We start from the raw sequence: 22,197 nt of genomic DNA, 5'->3' as shown, positions 1-22,197 counted from the left end.
TAATTAACCTGTTGACCAGTTACATTGTTGATATCGTTGATGCAATTGATGCAATGTGACCAGTCATTATATTTACTTTTAATCTTTTTTTATTATTATTTTTAAAAAAGTCATAGTTATTTTTTTATAAATAAATTCTTTCCCTTTTTTTTCAATCAATTCAACGGTCACATTTTTTTTCTCTTTTTTTTTCAAACTTTCTTTATATTTCAGTCATCCGTTTTTTTATTTCTATTAAAAATGTCCATTATAATTCTTTCTTTAAAAATGTCCTTTTAATTTTTTTGATTTCACATTACATAAATTATTTACATGAAGATTATATTTCACAAAATAACTATCAATTTACATTATTCAAATAATATATTTTTTACAAAATATAATTTTACATTTCAAACATTCTAAATAGTTTCACCTAACTTACAATATATCATTTTATAACACGAACAATTTTCTCAATACTAAAAAAAAAAGTAAATGAATTTTTTTAAGACTGACAAAATTACGCCTTACAAACAAAACATAATTAAACAATTTTGTTCAAAACCGACATCATTCTATCTTACAAATTGAAAAGTAATTTGCTTACCGCAACAAAAACGACTTTCTTGATGCTATTAAATTGTAGCTTGAATGCTGCTGACATTGATGATTTCACCATTGCGGTTCGACTTGGAATTCCTTATAACCTTCAAACATCCCATTAACTTAGAGAATTCCAAATAATCCACCCGTTGGTTGCATAACCAATTTGAATCAAATTGGTTGCATAACCTTCAAACATACTCGTTGGTCAAAAAATAACTATTAAATTTACCTGTGTTAAAGCTCTACCGAATTATCGTTAAACAAAAGATCCCTTCAAATTAAAAAAAAACACAAATAAATAAAAAAAAATGCTTCTCATATCTCTTACATTCATCCTCTAACAAAGTATAAGTAATTTTTTTTCCTTCAACTCAGATTGATGTGTTATTAAGGCTTATATATACCAATTTGGTCACACCAAAGAGAATGCTCCACCAAATAAAATATTATTTTTTAAATTTTAAATATAAAAAAATAATTTAAAAAAAGTTTAAATGAATTGGTGGATCATTTAAAATGACTCCACAAAAAAAATATAAATTTAAAATATTATAAAAAACAAATAAAAAATAGAACAAGGGCAAAAAGGTGGCGGGAAATATTTGGCTCTACTAGATAATAGAAAATTTATTTAAAGCCTCTCATATTTTTAAAAATTGCAATATTTCTCTAATATTTGTATAAGTAGTATCATTTTACATGGCTCCACCAAAAAATTAATTTTTTTTATTCTGATACTGACGTGGTATGTTAGTGGCGATAAACATTTTAACTCCACCAACTTGCACTCTAGATTTTAGGTTATTTACATATTTTATTAAAATTAGGACATTTACATAATTAATTAAAATTTTTGGCCTAGTTTTATTAAAAAAAGCCGAAAAATATGCGTAAGGACCAAACCGACGTCGCTTAACCAGTTCCCTGTCTCCACTCAAATTCCAAAACTGAACCCAGAACCCGCATCCAGAAAAAACCCAATTTCCACATAGAAAATTCGACGCCGAATTGAGAACCCTGTTAAGAGAAGATGTCGACGGTGTACGTTTTAGAACCACCGACGAAGGGAAAAGTGATAATCAACACGACGTATGGCCCGCTCGACATCGAGCTTTGGCCTAAAGAAGCACCGAAAGCCGTTCGGAACTTCGTGCAGCTTTGCTTGGAAGGTTATTTTGACAGCACAACCTTCCACCGCATTATCAAGGGATTCCTCGTCCAAGGCGGTGATCCCACCGGTTCCGGCACCGGTAACCCGTTTCTCTTCTTTTATTTTTGTTTATTCTAGCCGTTTTCTAATTAGTTTGGGCTAGGGTTAGGGTTAGTCAAAACGTTAGTAATGAATTTGGTTCTTTTTTTTAGGTGGAGAAAGTATTTACGGGAGTGTGTTTCCGGACGAGTTCCATTCGCGTTTAAGGTTTAACCATAGAGGTATCGTTGCTTGTGCCAATGCTGGTACCCCGCATTCCAATGGGAGTCAGTTCTTCATATCTTTGGATAAATGTGAATGGCTTGATCGAAAAAACACTATTTTTGGAAAGGTAACAAGTGATTCAATTCTAGATAATTTTTTTTATATTGTAATCCATACTTGAATGCTTACTAGAACTGATTATTGGTTTGGTAGGTTACTGGAGACTCTATTTTCAATCTTCTGAGGATAGGTGAGGTCGACACTGATCAGGATGACCGACCTTTGGATCCTCCTCCGAGAATCAAATCTGTCGAGGTTGGTTTTCCTTTTTATATTTTTATTTAAGTAAATAATTGATTAGATTGCTATGGCCTGTTGTAAGAAGTTTATTGTTCATAGCTTTTATTATATTTTAAGAGAATTATATCAGCCTATCAACCAGTTTTTTTTATGCTTTGCGATGCTGTTTTAGGTATTGTGGAACCCTTTTGAAGATATAGTTCCAAGAGTAACTTCGAGGCCTTCAATCCAGCCTGCAGCTGAGGCTGAAAACAAAGACTCAAAGAAGAAAGCTGTTAAGTAAGCCTTCTTCCATAATCGAACACTTTTTTGAGCACGATTAAGGCATTCTTATTGCTTAACTTGTATGTTCTGCTTGGAGAATGCAGAAAGCTGAACTTGCTGTCATTTGGGGAAGAAGCTGAAGAAGAAGAGAAAGAATTAGCAGCAGTAAAGCTAAAGATTAAGAGTAGTCATGACGTATTGGATGATCCCCGTCTCCTAAAGCAAGATGTTCCAGATAAAGAACAAGTAAGATCCCAATCTATCTTTATTTGTTTTTGCCTCTCCTTTTTCAAATACTTGGATAGATATTGAAACCATGCTTAGGCCAAGTTAATTGATGCATAGTTTTCCTATTCACAGAAATTCTTCTTCCAATCATTTCCTGACCAACGATTTGACTTAGTGCAATGTTACTATGGTTGTCTGGGGAAGAACTTCAAAATTGGTTTCCTAACCACATAGAGCTAGTTTCTCATTGCTTTTGAAAAGGGCTGTGAGAAAATGCTTAAGAAAAATGCTTTTGAAAAGTTTAGTTTAAGATTTAAGCGTTTAATATTACTGTCAAAAAGTGCTTTTGAGTAATAAAATGTTCATTTTAGACATGATGTTGTGAAGTAAAAATATGCTTTTAAATAATATTCAAATTTGTTAATATTATGATGTTTTAATAAGAATATTTATTGTAATTCATTATTAATATTTTGATATATGAAATATAAAATTTAAATATTTGTAAGCAATTAATAGTAATTATTTGTAAAATTTAATTTGAATTTGTAATCTATATTTTAAATATTATTAACATATAATCATTATAAATATAAATATAAATATATGATGTTATATATTTGAAATAAACTTCAATAGGAAAATAATTGTATACCCAATATAAATATTACATAAAATACATTGGACTATAAATAAGGGCTACAAATGTCATTTGGCTCCAAAAGTGCCTTTCCCAAAAGCAAAAGCTAAAAAAAGTGCTTTTTCTTTTGGATTCAAGAGCACTTTTGACTTCAAAAGTTATTTGTTTAGCATTGCTCATAACTCCAAAAGCACTTTCGATAAGCAATGAGAACAAAGCCTTAATGATGAGCATAGCAAGTCATATAATTATGCTGACTTGCAGAGTATGATGAGCATTTAATTTATATTGCGACCGTATTCTTAATGCAACTACATGATACAGGATCCATCTGATGCCAAAGCTACTAAGGATTTGCAATTGTCCGTGAGGGGAGCACTAAGATCAAGAAGAGAAGGAGATAAAAAAGATGCAGAAGCCGAGTTGTCTGATTCTGTTGATCATAGTGATGATGATGATGAGGCTAGTTTTGATGCTCGAATGCGCCGTCAAATACTAAACAGACATAAGGAGCTTGTAAATCTCCCATCTAAGCAAAAGATGCAAAACGGTAATCATTCACTATGGAACTCTTTCATCTTTTGGATTTAGACAGAAGCTTGAAGTCTTGGGAACTACTAATTACAGTGCTTTTTCTCATAAAACTAGGCTTTTTCAGCTCAATCTTAAAAATCTCTCCTAAAGAGGAACAAAGTTATAGGAAACTAAGGCCATTCCTTGCACTACATTTCAAGGTCCTGTAATGATCATTGGAAATCTTCACAATAAGATAGACTGTTATATAGTAGTTTATTTCACACATTTTTGTGTCATTAGTGCGTGAGCACATGAAATTAGGCAATGTACCTTATGATGTAAAATGAAATTTCGAAACAATTTTAGATATCTTGAAGAGACAATTGGAGAAGTGTTTAAAGCCATCACCATCATGGAAAATGTAAAAGAAAACTGGTTTCGCACATGGTTAATTTAGTATTGCTATTGTTATAACATGTTGGAGAAGTAATGTTGGGCAAAAGGATATTCCTGCAACCATAAGAGCTTTAGACGTTATAAGATTTATTCCTTGCTTAGGTCATGGAAATGATTTGCTTATTCACTTCAGTTGCTTGGGCAATTAGAATTATCTGTAACATCGTAAGGAAAGAGCATTATTTTTAATCTAAACCTTGAAATTCCAATTGTTTGTTTAGCGATATGATGCGCTTGGTTTAGGGTTTAGAAGTTAGAATTTGCCCAAGGTTTTTATCAATTTGTCAATATTAAATAGATGGAAATTGCCCTATTATCAGAGAAACTATTCTTTCTAGTCCACAACCTTTATTCTATCTGGTTTATTTGTTAGTTAGTGCTTGCCCTACAGTTGATCTTGACTTCTGGAACCTATGTGCAGGGAGCTCTAAACCAAATGACAATAAAATTTCTGCGCGAAGGTAAACATCTGAAGGTTTTTTTTCCCACTTTCTATTGAAAGAAAAACCAAATTGAACCTTAATTAATCTCTCAAAGCGTTTCTTGTAGAGTACACATGTTTACTAACTATCACACTTATATTCAACATGTATGACCTATCTAAAGTTTCTAGTACACTAAAGTTACTGAAGTCTGTCAGGTGTCAACTGAATGGCTATGCTTCCATTAATCTTCCTTTGTTGTTTAAGTGGTTTTTTTATTTTTCTATGTTGTGTTGGTTTTATTATGACCCTGACTTAAACTGTATTCCATCTTATTCATGTTTTTTTTTCCTGACATTATCACCTTCTCTTTCTGCTGCTTCCCCTGCTTATTCAATATACAGAGTCTATTGTTACTCTTTCTTTTTTGCTTATATGAACTTCTTGGCACTATGAATCTACACCAGATTCAATGATGAGAGTACTGATGATGACCAGCCAAGGGTAGAAAAGCTGTCTCTGAAGAAAAAGGGTATGGGATCAGAAGCCAAAGCTGAGCGCATGGCTAAAGCTGATGCAGATTTACAGTTGTTCAGTGAGGCTGAACGAGGAAGATTATTGCAAAAACAAAAGAAGCGTAGACTTCGAGGACGTGAAGATGATGTATGTTACAAAATTTTTGGTTCAATGTTGTTATTTGCAACTCTGACACGTTTGAGTCTCCCTTTTAACTTGATCTTTAGCATAGAGCAAGTCATTATGCAATCTTCTCTTTGCTTATGAATCCTTTTATTGATATTAGAGGCAAACACAAATGGTGATAGGACTAGGTTTAAATTTGTTTCTTTTAAATTTTAAAATCTCATTCTCCACACTGTTGGAACTAACTCCAGCTTCTTATTTTATTTTTTCTGTGAACCCTAGGTTTTAGCAAAACTTGAGAAGTTCAAACAATCTATTTCCACAAAACCAGCAGCTTCAAGCAGTAAGCCTGAAGGTGGTGATAAAGAGGATTTGTCTGACTGGAAAGCAGTTCGGTTGGAGTTTGCTCCTGATACCAAGGTTGGCTTTCTGTCATTTGCATATAAACCATTTGATTTCTTGCAAGCATTTAAGAAAAAAAGCCTACTGCATATGATATTTGTACTTAATACTCTGAGCAGCACCAAAACCTTCATCCAAAACTAAAAGGAAAGCGTAATTGAAAAAGCTCTACACAGTTGAAACTTCACGAAATCCCGTTTTATCTGTCATAGGTTTTATGGAGGTAATTAATAGTTCTGTTGAACCGTGATGCAGGATGGTATGTCTCGCAAGGATGATCCAAATGACTATGTGGTGGTTGACCCTCTTTTGGAGAAGGGGAAAGAAAAGTTCAACCGGATGCAAGCCAAGCAAAAACGAAGGGAACGCGAATGGGCTGGAAAATCTCTTACTTGATCTTCATGTGCTCTGATAAAATGATAAGTTGGTTCACATGACTGCCCTGTTGATTGAATTGACAGTTAGGCTGCTGTGGGAATATGAATTATACTGTTACGCGGCCAAAGTCCCGAAAATCAAAACACAGCTTGGGACTTATTTTCTTCTAAGGAATTAGGTATCGTTCTAGACCCTAAATTGCTAATATGTTATTACATTTTTGCACATTTTGGTGTATCATAGTATAAGAGCTGTAAAAAACAATTAAAATGTTGAAGTGTTGAGTTCGATTTTGCAGTTATCACACTAGAATGGACTGTCATAAGGCAAGATTTAGTACCAGTGTTGAGATTATTAAAAGAGAGAGAGAGAGGTGTAATTAAAGTTAGATATATGAAACTGATGGAATTAAACTAATGATACATTGTTTCTTAGATTTGCGAGGTAAAAAGCTGTAGGGTGAATCATGGGGTCTCAAAATTTCGTAATCATTTTCATACCTTCTTTTCAATAATTTGTATAACAAGTTGAATCGTGGGAAGAATTTGAGTCATATTCATTGTATTTATTTCATCATATTTGTTACTTTTATATATATCTATTACATTACTATGAGTTATTATGTCAAAATCTTCATTAAACATCCTTAGCTTAGTGAATTTATTTAACAGTCGTATGATAAAATATTAAGCCACTGACCACGTGCAAACTGTTAACGATACCAATGGCTGCGTTCACGCTGGCTCACCCCCTTTTTTTTTTGTTTTCCCCTTTTGGCTTATGTTAAAAAACTCCTTTTAAAAAATAAATAATAAATCAATTAAACCTCACAATTAAATTCACCCTTTATTAAGTCTTTGTAAATTAAAATAATCAATTAAGCCGTTAAAATAAATTGATGGAATAATCATATGGTGAAATGTAACAATTTCTAGTTTAATTATAAAAATCATAAAAGATATCAAAAAAATTATAATAAGGTATCAGAAAAATTATCAAAAAATATATAAATGATTTAATATTAAAAATAAAAATTCATAAAAAAACTATAAAAATTATCAAAAATATAAAAAATCTAATAAATTATAAAAAGTTATAAAATTAATAAAATATTTAAAATAAAAAAACGTATTAGAACTTTAAAAAATTGTAAAAAATTATTAAAAAAATTAAAATTAATATAAATTTATAAAAATTATAAATAAACATAAAAACTTGAAGTGGACCGGTTAGCCCGAAATTGGTAAGGGTACTAGCTTGATGAAAGACATTAAATCAGTTGACTTGGGAATCGAGCGATTGAACCACTTCTTATCTTTTAACTTTTCTTTTTATCAAACTAATATGTTAGAATCAAATGTTTTGACCAAGGTTTTTAGAATCGAAGCGGTGGTCGAACTAGTAAGGCCACCATTTGTTAGTTCGATTAATCCGTTCAATTCAATTAAATAAAAAAAATCGTTTCAACTGTCTGATTCTCAAGTCAATAGGTCTAATGGTTTTATTTGAACTGATACCTTGTCGATTTCGGTTTAATTAATCCAATAGACTGATCAGGTCCAGTTAAAGTTTTTATAATTTTTTTATATATATATTTATAAGTTTATATCAATTTTAATAATTTTTATAAAAGTTTAAAAATGCTTTGTTACTTTTGTAATTTTTATAATTTGTTAAAATTTATTATATTTTTATAATTTTTATGAATTTATATCATTTTTAATAATTTTATTTTTTATAAATATTTTTAATTTTTTAATATTAAATTAAACCATCACATGTTTTCATATCTATTTCTTTTTAATGTTTTCATAGGTTTTCTAGCTTCTCACTATCTTTGACATTATTAGTCTATTCGCAAAGCTCTAAGCCATGTTTGGCGCCTCACCTTACCAAGTTAGTTTTTTAATTTTATCAATGAAGGTATTTGTCTCTTTTAATTTTATCAATAATATTTTTTAAGAAAAAAGCTTGAGTATTTTGATAATAACAGTTTTGTTTGTGGTGTACGTTATTATTATTGATTTTTAGGTAGGTGATGATTGATATTAACATTATCACTAAGATATAAGAACATAAGTTTAAATGCGCTGAGAGACTATAAATAGTTGAATATAATAAAAAAGTTGAAAGATATATTCTTTTGTTTCGCTCAGACTTGGTCTAATATTCTGGATAACCCATTTTGTGAAAAGAACAAGTTGGTCACTACTCACTAGTCACTACACACCATCTTCATCCACATGGGGTTTATAATTTAAAAATGGAAATAGGTTTCATTTGATTCTACGTAGAGCCCATTGTCTCTGTCTCCCTCTTTTAGTATGCGTATGAGACAAAATCACGTCTTTTCAACATCTCTGCGTTCACACTCACTTCTCATCCGCCTTTTCACACTCTTTAACCCCCAGCTAATCATCTCACTTCCAATATTATTTCTACATTTCCAATGTTAGTTATATATAAATCTTGTCTAATCATTTCTAATTTCTTTTTTCCATTTTACTATATCTAAGAACCAATCATTTGATGCTATTTAACAAGTCCTTCCTAATTTAAACAGTTACAGCTCTGCTACTCAAACACCCTTTTTTTTTCCTTTTTCTTTCCTTGGAAAATGAACGACGGCAACGGTAACTGTAAGCGGCGACGAAAAGAGAGGTTCGCCGGCGAAGATCTCAGTGACATGAATGAATCCTCCAACGACGAAAATTCTGTTCTGATGTTCACCCACAAGAGAAAAACTCGAACCATGCTGGGATTTTACGACTCCGTCGCCAGCGCTTCCGTGAACCAGACGGAAACCCAATCACCCAACCACGATAAGCAATCTGGGTTGGATCCATCATGGTGGGATGAGTGCAACAGACCCGATTACCCGGAAGATGAGTTCAAGAAGGTGTTTAGGATGAGCAAGTCAACGTTCGAGCTCATTTGCTTCGAGCTCAGCTCCGAAGGAGACGCCTCCACGTTACGGAACGCAATCAGCGTTAAACAAAGGGTGGCGGTCTGCGTTTGGCAGTTAGCCACGGGCGAACCGTTACGGCTCGTCTCGAAACGGTTCGGTTTAGGCATCTCGGCGTGCCGTGAATCGGTCCTGGAAGTGTGTTCGGCGATATGCAGCGTTTTGATGCCCAAGTATTTACGATGGCCGGACGTGAAATCGTTGCGGAAAATAAAAGAAGAGTTCGAAGTCATTTCGTGGATACCAAACGTCGTCGGATCAATGTACACGACGCATGTACCGATCACACCGCCGAAAACATGCGTGGCAGCCTATTTGAATGAAAGACAAACGGAAGGGAACCGGAAAACGTCGTATTCGGTAACGTTAAGAGTTATTATCATCCACATGAATAATTAAAGGCATTATTAATTTTTCATTTTTAATACATTAAAATTGAAAAGCTGGACTCTGGTGTGAAATTTGAAAAGTTAAATAAAGTTTTGAATTATAAAATATAAATTGATCATACTTAATACAAAAACATACTACAAATCAAATCAGTAAAGGGCCTAAATTAAATCTTAATTTTTAAGAAAGACCAACAGTGAAATTTTACCATTTTATTTCGCAATTGTTGAATTGCTTCACTTTCAGGTAACGGTACAAGGTGTGGTGGATCCCAGGGGAGTCTTCACCGACGTTTGCATCGGATGGCCGGGATCTATGAACGACGATCAAGTGCTGGAAAAATCAGCTTTGTATCAAAGGGCAAACTGTGGGTTATTGAACGGAGTTTGGGTGGTGGGGAGCTGGGGGTATCCATTAATGGACTGGGTATTAGTCCCTTACAGGCAACATCGTTTGACATGGACACAACATGGGTTCAACGAAAAGATTGGGGAGATTCAAAGGGTTGCTAAGGAAGCTTTTGGGAGATTGAAAGGGCGGTGGCGTTGTTTGCTGACTAGGACCGACGTCAAGTTGCCTGATTTGGCTGTCGTCGTCGGAGCATGTTGTGTTCTGCATAACATTTGTGAAATGAAGGGTGAAGGGTTCGACCCGGATTTGAGATCCGAGTTCTTTGATGATGATGATGAGATGGTCCCTGATGTTGATTTGACATCGGTGAGTTCCATGGAAGCTAGAGATGCTATAGCTCATAATCTTTTACACCATGCAATTTAGGATTGGATTAATTTCATCTCATGTCCCCAAATTCTAAATTGATTCTTCATTTTAAAACCTTTTAATTAAACCTTTAAAGTATCATTTTGATTAGACTCCGAACTAAAAATAACTTAAACCTCAATCCTCGAATATTTAAAGCAACCGGATTTTTTAGTCCAATCCAAAACCCATTGATTTCATCCCCAAATGTAAAAGACCAAAGCAATGATAAATGGCAAATCTGTCTTCTTTCTGAAATTACTTCTAAAACAAAAACCCTTAACTTGAATGAATACGAGAAAGCTTTAGCTGTCACAGTCAATCGTCAAACAATAAGTATGGCCATGCAAACAAACAAACAAACTTACACATGAGAAAACAAGGGCTGATACGGTTGCATATCGTTTACATGGTTGAAAGGGTATAAATCCATTGTGCAAATTATGAGATGCCTTGAATTTCCTCACCTCGTTTCTCAGCATTCTTGTTTCCTTCCGTTGCACCGTTGTGAAGTCTTTCCTCTGAAACTTTGCACAAACTAGGAATCTCAGGGATGAATTCAGTTCACCAAGTTGTCTTGGGTTGGCCAACAAGGTTGCAAATTGTTGTTGCAGCTGCACAAGGGCTATGCTACATGCAGGATGAGTGTCTTACACCAATCATCCATCATGATGTGAAGTCTAGGAATATCTTGTTGTACTCTGAATTCAATGCAAAAAGTTCAAATTTTGGACTTGCTATGATGCTAACTAGGCATGCAAGTTCTCGCACAATGTCAGCAGTCGTAAGGTCCTTCAGTTACCTCGCCTGGTTAGTATCTTAGCAAGCTCAAAATATACAATTTTTGCATTGAATTCAGATTTCGACCAAATATTGCTAGACTTCACGTCACAACTAATGATTGGTAAGGCACTCATGATATATGTAGCATAGCACTTGAGCAGCTCTAACAACAATTTGCAACCTTCTTGGCCAATCTAAGACAGCATGATGAACTGAAATCGTCCCTGAGATTGAGTTTCTCTTTTTCCCATGAAATGATCTGATTCTCTATGTGCTGGCATACCAAAAGCTTCGAAACTTCGCCGGAAATGCAACATAGCAACTTCACTATGTTGGAATAACAAATGTTGCTCAGTTTCTCAACTTTCGCCAACAACTTTTTCTCAAGCTTGTGAACGTGATCCACTTACTATTCCAAATTTTGTTCACGGCAACAGATTTGCCTAAATGGTTTATGATGATTCAATAAGCCTCCTCAGAGCCACCACTTCTGATGAGATTGATCAGTCAAATTGTCAATATGTTCACTTTGTGCAACCCAATCTCAGGAACAAGGCCAACTTCCATACACTCCACGTGTTTTTCCTCCTAGTCTCGAGTAAGGAAGAAGCTAAATAGAAGGATAACTAGAGAAACAAGGATGACTAGTGCTACAATCATGGCAAGATATTTCAGATGACAATTTCTTGGGCTGATGGAGTTTCCAGTAGCTGTCTGGAATGTATAGAATTGGATGATTTGCACATAAATTAGCATTTTCCATTTAAAAAAAACTGTTCATATGCAAGGTTTACTTAACTGCTTGGGAAACTTTCTGACAAGTCAAGTCAACCTCATGTTGCCAATTTTAGGAGGAATTTCACCAGAGAATTGGTTTGCAGGTTAGTAAAGACCAAATTGCAGCAGGGATTTCAGTAGCAAGCTTGTTATCGGAGACATCTAATGTATTTAAGGATCTCCATGAGATTATTTCAGATTGTAGTTCACTGGAAAATTCATTACCGTCAAGAAGCGGAGTAGTGAGGCGAGAAAGGTATGTTATCTACTTTTGAATTTTGCCTGTGAAGAGATAGTTGTTCTCCTGAAAGACGACCAAGATTCAATTCCGGTTGCGGTTGGGATTTCACTAGAGAACTTGTTGTCATTAATTTCCACCCTTGACATATTCCATGCAAGTTTACTTGGTACTTGCCTGAAAAGGAATTGTTTGTTAACATCAATGCCGGCAAATTGAAACTCATCCATAAATCTAGAGGAATCTCACCAGAGAACTAACTTGTATTGTGAAGTCGAAAAGTGAGCAAAGTAGGACAATTTCCATGCGACACTGCTATATTCCCACTGATTGTTTGTAGATGCAACGACTCCTTGTAGGACACCTCCACCACATAAATCTTTAGACGTTACTTTGTTAAGATCAATATGAAGACATGACACGGGAAGCTCGAAACATTCAAGATTATGAGATTCTGAGCCATGAAAGTGTATTTTTCATCATTAAGGTATGCCATGATGAATATCTATCTCATAGCAGGGCACCAACCAATCAAGCAAAACAAACTTCAACTGTTGAAAGTTCATGATAAGCAGCAAAAACAGGGAAATTCTATCAATGAGAACATTGACAGAAATTCAAAGCATATACAGTTATAACCTTTATGATTTAACGCAAGACAACCTATTATGTCAGAAATCAAGGAAACATATATGTATGTATATATATTATAAGAGAGCCCTCCTTAATACATCCAACTATGCTTTTAATTGCTTTATGTTAATCAACCCCAACATAGTCCAGTTCAGAGGCAAAGCCGAAGGGCTAATTTAGTATACTTTTAAAAAGTACTTTTGAAAAATACTTTTTATAAGTTTGGTTTAAGATTTGAGTGTTTTAGCATTGCTATCAAAAAGTGCTTTTGAAAAATAAAATATTCATTTTAGACATGTTATTATCAAGTAACAAATATGCATTTAAATAATGTTCAAATTAGTTAATATTATTATATTTTAGTAAGAATATAAAAAAATTTATAACTTGTTAATATTTTAATATATAAAATATAAATTTTAAATATTTTTAAGCAATAAATATTATTTTTTATAAAATTTAATTAGAATATATAAACTATATTTTAAATATTTAAATATAACCATTAAATATTTGTAATTAGATATTAACACATTTTTATTATTTTAAAAATATTTTTTATTTTTAATTAATGATTTTAACACATTTGTAATTAAGCACCAACAAAGAAAAGAAGGGAAATTACTATATTATTAAAGGAGTGAAAAAATAATTAAGCACCAAAAGTGCTTTTGGAAGAGAAAAAACTAAAAATTTTAACTTCTTTTCAGAACAAAAATTCCATTAAAAATAGTTTATTTAGCATAACTTTTTTTTTTTCAAAAGTGCTTTTTTTAAGCACTACTAAACAGGCCCGAAATTAAATTGTAATTTTTACAATAATAAAAATGTAATTTCAATAATTTAATAATCTATATTTTTATAATTTTTAAATAATTAAATTAAATTTTTATTATTTTTAGGGAGTAAAAGTGGAACTCTAATTTAAAATTTTAAAAATTTTAAAGGTGACAGGCCTGCCATCCCCTAGCTAGCCACTAGTCAGTTCAAATGAAATCCATATAATCACATCCATTACAGGGGGAAAAGAAGCTGGGTTGAAAGCAAAATGAAAAGTGAAAACAACATTGGGTTCCTAACTACGCCCCTACTTTCTCATTTATTGACTTATTATTGCCTGCCATTGCCCATTTTTGGTAGTAGGAAATGAGGGGAAGGGACGGAAGAAATAAAATTAACTTTAGGCCTAAAGGTTTCTAAGTTCTGTTTAGTTTGGCTAAATACTGTCTGCTGATTGTGGTGGTATGCGTCAACCTTTAATCACCACCTTCCCTCCACACAACTTAAAACAATGTCTGCTGATTTCAGCGATATGCGTCAGGTTGCAGTTCCAGGAACTATGGTGTCCCACCCGCCTCCTAAGCTAATAAAGCCACTTCCATGCCCTAGGTGCAACTCAACCAACACCATAACTACAACCTCTCTCAACCTCGCTACTTCTGCAAGTCATACCGCCGTTACTAGACTCAAGGCGAAACTCTTTGTAATGTGTCAGTTGATGGCAAGACCCGCAAGGTTTCCAAGCGCTCACGATGTTCTTTTGGGTCTTCTCCTTCAATTGTAGTTTCTTCTTCCATTTTAGTTTTTTTTTTATTTTAAAAAAAATGATATTAATTATGATATGTAAATGTTTTTTACCAACTATTTTTTTCAGTGTTGAATTTTATGACCGGGCAACATAATGTTGCAGAGGTGACGGAATATGGTTATGACGATTGCAGCATTGCAAATGCCATATCTGCTTTGACCACCGGACGGGCAAAGATTACCCTTAATAAGATTGCGACCGCTACTTCATTTGCGGTTTCCCCAATCATTGTTTTGCTAGCCAAAAGCTCAAGTTCGAAGTCCGAAATGGTAATCGCACCAGTACTTCTCCTACACTTAGAGATCCAAGCCCCACCACCACACTAGGGACCCGAGCACCACCGCTCCTAGAACTCCGAGCATCACAACATATAACATCTTGTTTTTCAGTTGTGTCAAAAATATTGGTTTCAAAACCACAATTTTGACGTGTGAATCCATAAATATTATTTATTTAATATTTAAGAGGTCATTATAGTGTCATATTGAAATTTAGTCCAATAATTTTGACGTTTAGTTAGTTAATTAAAGAAAAAAAACTAAATCGTAAAAACTGCAAAAGCCAATTACTATTAGTTTAAAGTGTAACAGCTCGTTTCTGAGTCTGATCGGAATAGTAATTTCGGGACCATTTAACCGAGTCAAAATATTTATTTTACTATTTTAATAAGTCTTACAGTATGATAGAATGATAGTATAAAAATTTCGTTAAGAAATTTTACCGTTTAAATGTTTAATTTAATAAAAAGGACTTAATCACATAAAATGCAAAAGTTGCATACTATTTGTTAAAGTTCATTAATTGCTAGGATTTTAAATGTGTAAGTCCTTATGTGGTTATTTGACATTGGTTAATGGGATGGACAAAAATAGTCATCCAATAAGTGAATTTTTGTGTTATAATATAAGGTTAAAATAGTAATTAGCGAAATTAGGGAAATTATATTAAAACAAAACAAAATGATGGTCATTTTTATCATCTTTTATGGCCAAATGAAACAAGGAAGAAAGCTAAAAATAGGGTTTTGATATTCGGCAACTTGGTAGCTTGATTAGGTAAGCAATTTTGCTTGGTTTTTGATTATTTCTATATTTTTGTGATCGTTGCTTTGAGTCCTAGCTAGCCCGTGCCTTAATTTTTGAGTTTGCTAGTGATTTTGAAAAATTCCATTGATGAATCCATGAGTTTTATGATGTTTGATGATGAATTATGCAAGCTAGGTGTTTGATATATATGTTTTGTAAAGAGATTTTTGACAAAAATGTCAATTAGGGATTTTAATTGAGGAATTTGTAAAATGTTGAAATATTTTGGTTGAAAGTGTGAAATAAATAGAAATATGGGCTCCTAGTATTGTCATAAAGATTCGGCTATGCATGGGTTATGGCCTAAATGCATAAATTTGCCATTTTGTGTAATAAAGACTAATTTGCAAAGTAGTCAAAAGTATAGGGGAAAATGTGTAAATTGCCAAATATATGAATTGTGGATTAAATTGTATTGAATAGTTACTGAAAGTACCGAATTTGATAATATTTAGATCAAGATAAACAATTACCGGAACTAGATCGGGGGAAACGAAAAGTAGACGAGTAGACGACGGTTTATCCGAGCAATACGAGGTAAGTTTGTATAGCTAGAATCAAATTATTAAATATTTGTAAATGTCCAAAAATGAATGTATATAAGTTGAACGAATAATCCATTTGAAATTTAAATTATCGATATACAATTATATTTCTGTTTACAGGAATGAAAATAAAATGTTACAAATGCTATATATGTTACATGGATTTGGTATAATAATATGCAATGAATATGCAATTTGAGTATTTAATTGTATGTATGTATGTAATTAAATTGAATATATATATATGATTTGAGAAATTTAGTTATTGATTATTGAATGCTTAAATGATGAAATTGGATAATACCGAGCCCTGTTCAAACTTTAGAAAATCATCGGATACAAGTGACCTGTCACTAGGGTTACTGTTCGGTCCAGCTCCTGCATTTGTTGCGGACTCACCACAGCTCGTATGAGCTTACCGTTTCAGCTCTTATGAGCTTACTGTTTCAGCTCTACGGAGCTTACCGTTCAGCTTGATAGAGCTTACCGTTTACCTGCTCAAGAGGAGCAAACTGATCATGGCTCGAAAGAGCGTAAATGATGAGGAATTGACTGATTTCTGATTAATACACTCATAATGTATCACCCGTGTATCCCTCGATGTTCTAATAGGTTTAATTACTATTACTGATCATATAAATAAGCTATATAATTATATGGATGAAATACTGTTGGTATGTATAAGTTAATGTTGATATGGATAAATTTCTGTTATTACTGATGAATTACAGGTTATACGAATAGGAATGAACTGATATAAATGTTATATGATTTTCATGGTTTATAAGTTACTTGGATTATTTGTTTTATGAATATATGAATTATAGAGATGACATGATATATTTAGCTATATGACTTGGATTGATTTTATGATATATGATTATATGACTTGGATTGATTTTATGATATATGATTATATGACTTAAGGAATGAATTTGGATGTTAAAAGAATGTTATATGTTTGGTTTCATTTTATGAATGGATGAATATATGGAGGTGAAATGACTAACTTGTGAATGATGATATGAATAGGCTTTGTGGACAAATGAGTTGATTTTAATTACTTTAATGCTTAATGTTAAATTGGTAAGTTTAATTCTATATTATACGGCTTACTAAGCTTAATGCTTACTTCGTTCATTTTCTTATGTCCTATAGATTTCAAAAGTTAGCTCGATTTCGGACTAGGTCAGAGATTTGCTATCACACTATCTAGACGATATTCGATACTTTTGGATCTTATGTAAATATTGTAAATATGGCATGTATAAGCTAGTTTATGGGTTGAATTATTTGGTCACTTATGTTGGTGAATGTGGTATGAATTATGGGGTTTGATCAAGCTATATGATATGGCTTGAGATGGAAATGTTAGGTTTGGTATGGAAGCATTACGTATTATGCTCATTTTGTGGTGAATTTGATCAATGATATTTTGGCATAAATGAGGTATGATTATGGATATGTTAGTATGAATGGTGATAAGTGTTTACTTGTGAGTTCGGTAAGATTTTGATATGGTATAACAAGGTTTTGGTATGTTTTATAATGTATTGAAATGAGATATGTACACATGTTTAGATATGAAATTGATATATGAAATTGACATTGAATTTGGTATGTTTGAAATGGTTTTAGTAAATGTTCAATGTTTTACTGTTCCGAATTGAATTAAAAGTCTTGTAATGCCCTTTACCTATTCCGGTGACGGTTACGGGATAGGGGTGTTACATAAAGAGACTAGTTGAGTGCGAAAGTATATTTAAATGGTCTAATATGGTAATTTAGTCATAATTATTAATAGTGGACGGTTTGCCTATGCATGATTATATTATTTAGTTATTAATTTGATAATTGGTTTAAGAAAACCAAATGTAAAAATGCTATCATCTTTCTCCCTTGACCGAAATGGAAAGATTATCACAAAAAAGTTATGTCGAATCATGACTTCTTCTAACTTGGGTGGCAATGATGCATTGCTAGATGCCACTCATCACTTGTAATATTAGAAACGTTCTAGTATTACTACCAACGTTACAAGAGTCTATAGGGTCACACCCTATAGTTGAAACGAATAGAACCCAAATACATTTGGTATTGTATTTAGTTGTCTCATGTAGTTAAATATTAAACACATTTTATGTACAAACTTGTTGTACACAAATAAAAAACATAGATATAATTAATATATGAATTTGATTCATACAAAATATTAATTGTATCTATTTTATTGAATTTATTAATATAAATAGTTATATTAATTAATTCCGATCAAAATATAAAAGACATAGAAGTTAATATTCTTTTGGAAATAATAAATTCATTTTTCTAACTTTCCATTTGCCTTCTCTATTAATAAGAGAATAATCTTGATTTTTCTTTTTAATATGTGATATCAAAGAAGATAAAAGAATGATAATCTATTTGCCTGTTAAGGTTACCAACTTAATGATTTAAAAGGTCTGGCAACCGTTTTTAATTATATCTAAAAAGTTCAAGAGAAAGTGATTGTTTATTTTTGATGAGGTGGACTACATAGAGCCTGAGACATTTTCATTGTAGCTTGGAATCAACATTGAATTAGTAGCATCCTTTCAATGTTTTCATTAAAGAAGGTATATTTTCAACCCTACTTCAACCCAATTCGTTCCTCATACATGGATCCTTGGCTGTGGATCATCGAAATATTTTTCTGCTGAGCCACGGGGCATACCAGCGGTCCCAATAGTGGTATTAGAGCCACTTGTACTATACAGATTCGGGATTAAATTTATTGGTTGATGTGATTATATGAGATACATGTTGTATACTATGTTTGATATGCACGGTGTTTGGAAATGCATGATTATAACCCAATAACCCATTTAATTTATTATTTGCAAATGTTGTAATTTTATAAATATGGTCGGCCTGTCGTACCTTTCTATATTTCTCTTGTACTTCTCTTCTCATCTTACTCCCTCGTATGTAAAATGAGTTTTTATAATTGTAAATTGTACGAGTTGATACGGGCTAGAGGAAAAGAAGCTTGAGAAGCGGCATAAACCCTTAGGATTCCCTACGATTTCGCCATTGGCTTGGAGGAACCACCTTAGTTTTATGAGATATAACCATTGCATTTATTTAAAGGTGATGTAAGTTGCCCACCATACCTAGGAAATTTCATGTTCTGTATGGAAGTCATTTGAGATTCTATTGTGTGAATTAAAATACTATATTCTTCTAAGTAAGTCTGTTGTTTGGGCTGATTCGAAGATATAAAGTAACTGGCATTCTGATAATCGCTAGAGTCTGTAAGAGAATCCGCCAAGAGTATAATCGGATGAATATTGTTTTGAGGTGGTGTGTATCCAACTACTACTTTCAAAGGGATTATGAAGAAGGATTTAAAATATGGTGTGAAGTCTGAAATTCCTCCATTCGGGTGAAATGTCTATAAGGTGGTTAAGAGTAGAATTGGCGTATGGTTATCCACCAACCAGGAACCAGAAAAGTATTCGCCAAAGTCTGAAAGGAAGTTTAAAATCTTAAAATCAAGGATTTCAACAATGACATTAATGTTGGGACTGCTGGTACGCCCCATGGCGCAGCGAAAAAATAGCGCAGCGAAAAAATATTTTGGTGATCCACAACCAAGGGTTTATGTACGAGGAACAAATCGGGTTGAAAATATATCTTCTTTACTGAAAACGTTGAAAGGATACTGTTAATTTGATGCCAATTCCAGATGACATGGAGGTTTAATTTATTAACGGATGATATGTTTGTTGTATTGAAACATGGCAATTATGTTATTTATCTATATTTTGTTTGTTATTTTTAAAATAGAATAAAAATTTAAAATTTTAATACATTGTTCCAATAATATCAATAATTTGTAAATTTAAATATTTAAAATACTTAAATTACACATTCTACTATGCACGTATTTTATAAAATTGATAAAATGTTAACAATTAAAAACATCATATTAATGGACCAAAAATTAATTTTAAAAAAGTATTAAATATTTAAAAATTTTTAATAAATATTATTTCAAAGATATACATTATTTATAAATTTAAAATAGTTAATTTCATTATTAATTAATATTATGTAGGTGAAGATATCAATAACAAATTTTTGTTATTTAAGCATAAAATTAAAACCAAATTTTAAATAAAAATAATTAAAATCAAATCTTAGTTAACTATATTGTCATCATTATTTTCTTAAATTAATGGTTATATATAAATTGTTTATTTTAATCACAAGAATTATATTCACTTATTTAAATGACTAATCCTGCTTTTAATTTTTTTATCAAATTAAAATAATAATTTTTAAAATAAATAGACAAGAAAAAATATTGATTCATTCAATTAGAATAATCAATGGTTGTAAAAAACTCTCAAACTTAAAAAAAAAAGCAATTAAGCTCATGTGTTTTTTTTGTTTTTGTTTTTTGCACTCAATTGAGTACTTGAACTTTCAAAATTTATCAAAAATGCCCTCAAACTTTTTCATAAAAAGTAATTAAACCCTTACTTTTTTTTCCAGTCAATTGTGTACTTAAAATTTCAAAATGCATAAAAAAAATGCCCTCAAACTTAAAAAAAAAGCCATTAATCCCCCCTTTTTTTTACACTCAATTGTGTACTTGAACTTTCAAAATACATAAAAAATGCCCTCAAACTTTTTCAAGAAAAGAAATTAAGCCCCTACTTTTTTTTACACTTAATTGGATACTTAAACTGCCAAAATGCATTAAAAAAACCCCTTTGACCTACCTCTAATTTTTTTCAGTTAAGGCCACTCCATGTCACAATCACCGCATGACATGTGGCAAAAAAATTATAAAATCAATAAAATTTATAAAAAATTATTAAATTTTAATAAAAATATAAAAATATAAAAATTTTATTAAAATTAAAAAAAATTAAAAATCATAAAAAATATAAAAAATTGTAAAATTCTATAAAAATTATTAAAAATTATAAAATGCATAAAAAATGTCATTTAACTATTAACTTTAACTGTTGATTGTTAAAGTTAACGACTCCAATTTTTTTAGTTAAAGTTATCATGTGTCTCAACACAGTGTGTGACATGTGGTGAAAAATGATAAAAATAAAAATCGATAAAAGTTCTAGAAAATTATAAAATGCTTCTTTTGGTAGATAATTTTTATAATTTTTTTATGAATTTTATATTTCTTTATATTTTTTATAATTTTCTTACGACTTTATAAAATTTTATATTTTTTCTATATTTCTATATATTTTACAATATTTTACGATTTTTTAATTTTTAATAAATATTTAATATTTTTATTAAAATTTAATATTTTTTATATTTTTTATTTTTTATAATTTTTTTGTCATATGTCACGTTGTGGTTGTGGCACGTGGTGGCTTTAATTAAAAAAATAGGGCTAGTTAACTTTAACAATCAACTGTTAAAATTAATGGTAAAAGGGCCTTTTTGATTCATTTTGGTAAGTACCTAATTGAGTGAAAAAAAGCAGGGGTTTAATTGCTTTTTTTAAAAAAGTTTAAGGACCTTTTCATGTATTTTGAAAGTTCAAGTGTCTAATTGAGTGTAAAAAAGAAGTAAAAGCTTAATTACTTTTTTTGAAAAAAATTGATAACTTTTTATGCTCTCAAACCAATAATCAATAGTATGTAAAATGAACTTAGAGGCAATAAAATAGAGAGATTTATAGCTTTTGTGAATGGTAAATGCCTTTTTAACCCATCCATGTTCTCTAAAATTATTTAAATGTGCTTAACATTTCTAAATCATAATTTAAGTCTTTATTGTTTCCAACCTTTAAAAATCAAGAAATTCCTTTATTAAAATTACAAAATTAGACTATCATTTTCTATTTGTTCTAAAAATATCACCTTTCAGTCAAAAATTAAATAAATTATTTAAGTAATTATAAATTTTATTTTGTTAAAAATAATTATCAAAGAAAAATAATTTATTAATATTATGTTCCAAAGTTCGATTTTATAAATAAATATAATCACAAAAAATATGTTTTTAATTTTTTATAGCAATATTAGCAAACAAAATTATATATATTACAAGTTTTAAAAAAACTAAATAATACATACGATGAACTCGTGCATCACAAGGAAAAAAAACTAGTTTTATATAAAAAACTATTTAAAATAACTTGTATATCTAAACCTATTTC

At 31.4% G+C, this 22,197-nt stretch overlaps 3 protein-coding genes and 1 long non-coding RNA gene across 4 annotated transcripts; all 4 read left to right on the top strand.

Annotated features, from left to right (window-relative positions):
- Window positions 1–1,464: 1,464 nt before the first annotated feature.
- On the top strand, window positions 1,465–6,551 carry LOC107915035 (peptidyl-prolyl cis-trans isomerase CYP57). Its single transcript, XM_016844130.2, has 10 exons — window positions 1,465–1,838; window positions 1,951–2,129; window positions 2,216–2,317; window positions 2,475–2,581; window positions 2,671–2,812; window positions 3,759–3,984; window positions 4,828–4,867; window positions 5,296–5,491; window positions 5,753–5,890; window positions 6,128–6,551. Exons 1-10 carry the CDS (start codon window positions 1,619–1,621, stop codon window positions 6,266–6,268), a joined length of 1,491 nt encoding a protein of 496 aa, XP_016699619.1. The 5' UTR covers window positions 1,465–1,618; the 3' UTR covers window positions 6,269–6,551.
- Window positions 6,552–8,618: 2,067 nt separating this feature from the next.
- LOC107915034 (protein ALP1-like) lies at window positions 8,619–10,454 on the top strand. Its single transcript, XM_016844129.2, has 2 exons — window positions 8,619–9,575; window positions 9,852–10,454. Exons 1-2 carry the CDS (start codon window positions 8,868–8,870, stop codon window positions 10,380–10,382), a joined length of 1,239 nt encoding a protein of 412 aa, XP_016699618.2. The 5' UTR covers window positions 8,619–8,867; the 3' UTR covers window positions 10,383–10,454.
- A 463-nt stretch (window positions 10,455–10,917) lies between these two features.
- Window positions 10,918–12,800, top strand: LOC107915499 (probable serine/threonine-protein kinase PBL26). The gene is made up of 3 exons (XM_016844652.1): window positions 10,918–11,148; window positions 11,999–12,180; window positions 12,650–12,800. Exons 1-3 carry the CDS (start codon window positions 10,918–10,920, stop codon window positions 12,798–12,800), a joined length of 564 nt encoding a protein of 187 aa, XP_016700141.1.
- Window positions 12,801–15,357: 2,557 nt separating this feature from the next.
- Window positions 15,358–17,586, top strand: LOC107916066 (uncharacterized). The gene is made up of 3 exons (XR_001689367.2): window positions 15,358–15,438; window positions 15,924–16,005; window positions 17,172–17,586. It is a non-coding gene; the product is annotated as an uncharacterized lncRNA (long non-coding RNA).
- The last annotated feature ends 4,611 nt before the right edge of the window (window positions 17,587–22,197 follow it).

Source organism: Gossypium hirsutum, chromosome D06, assembly GCF_007990345.1.
Source record: "Gossypium hirsutum isolate 1008001.06 chromosome D06, Gossypium_hirsutum_v2.1, whole genome shotgun sequence".
In the NCBI taxonomy this organism is placed as follows: Eukaryota; Viridiplantae; Streptophyta; class Magnoliopsida; order Malvales; family Malvaceae; genus Gossypium; species Gossypium hirsutum.
Note: the sequence above shows the minus strand (reverse complement) of the source record. Positions and strands in the feature narration are given on the sequence as shown.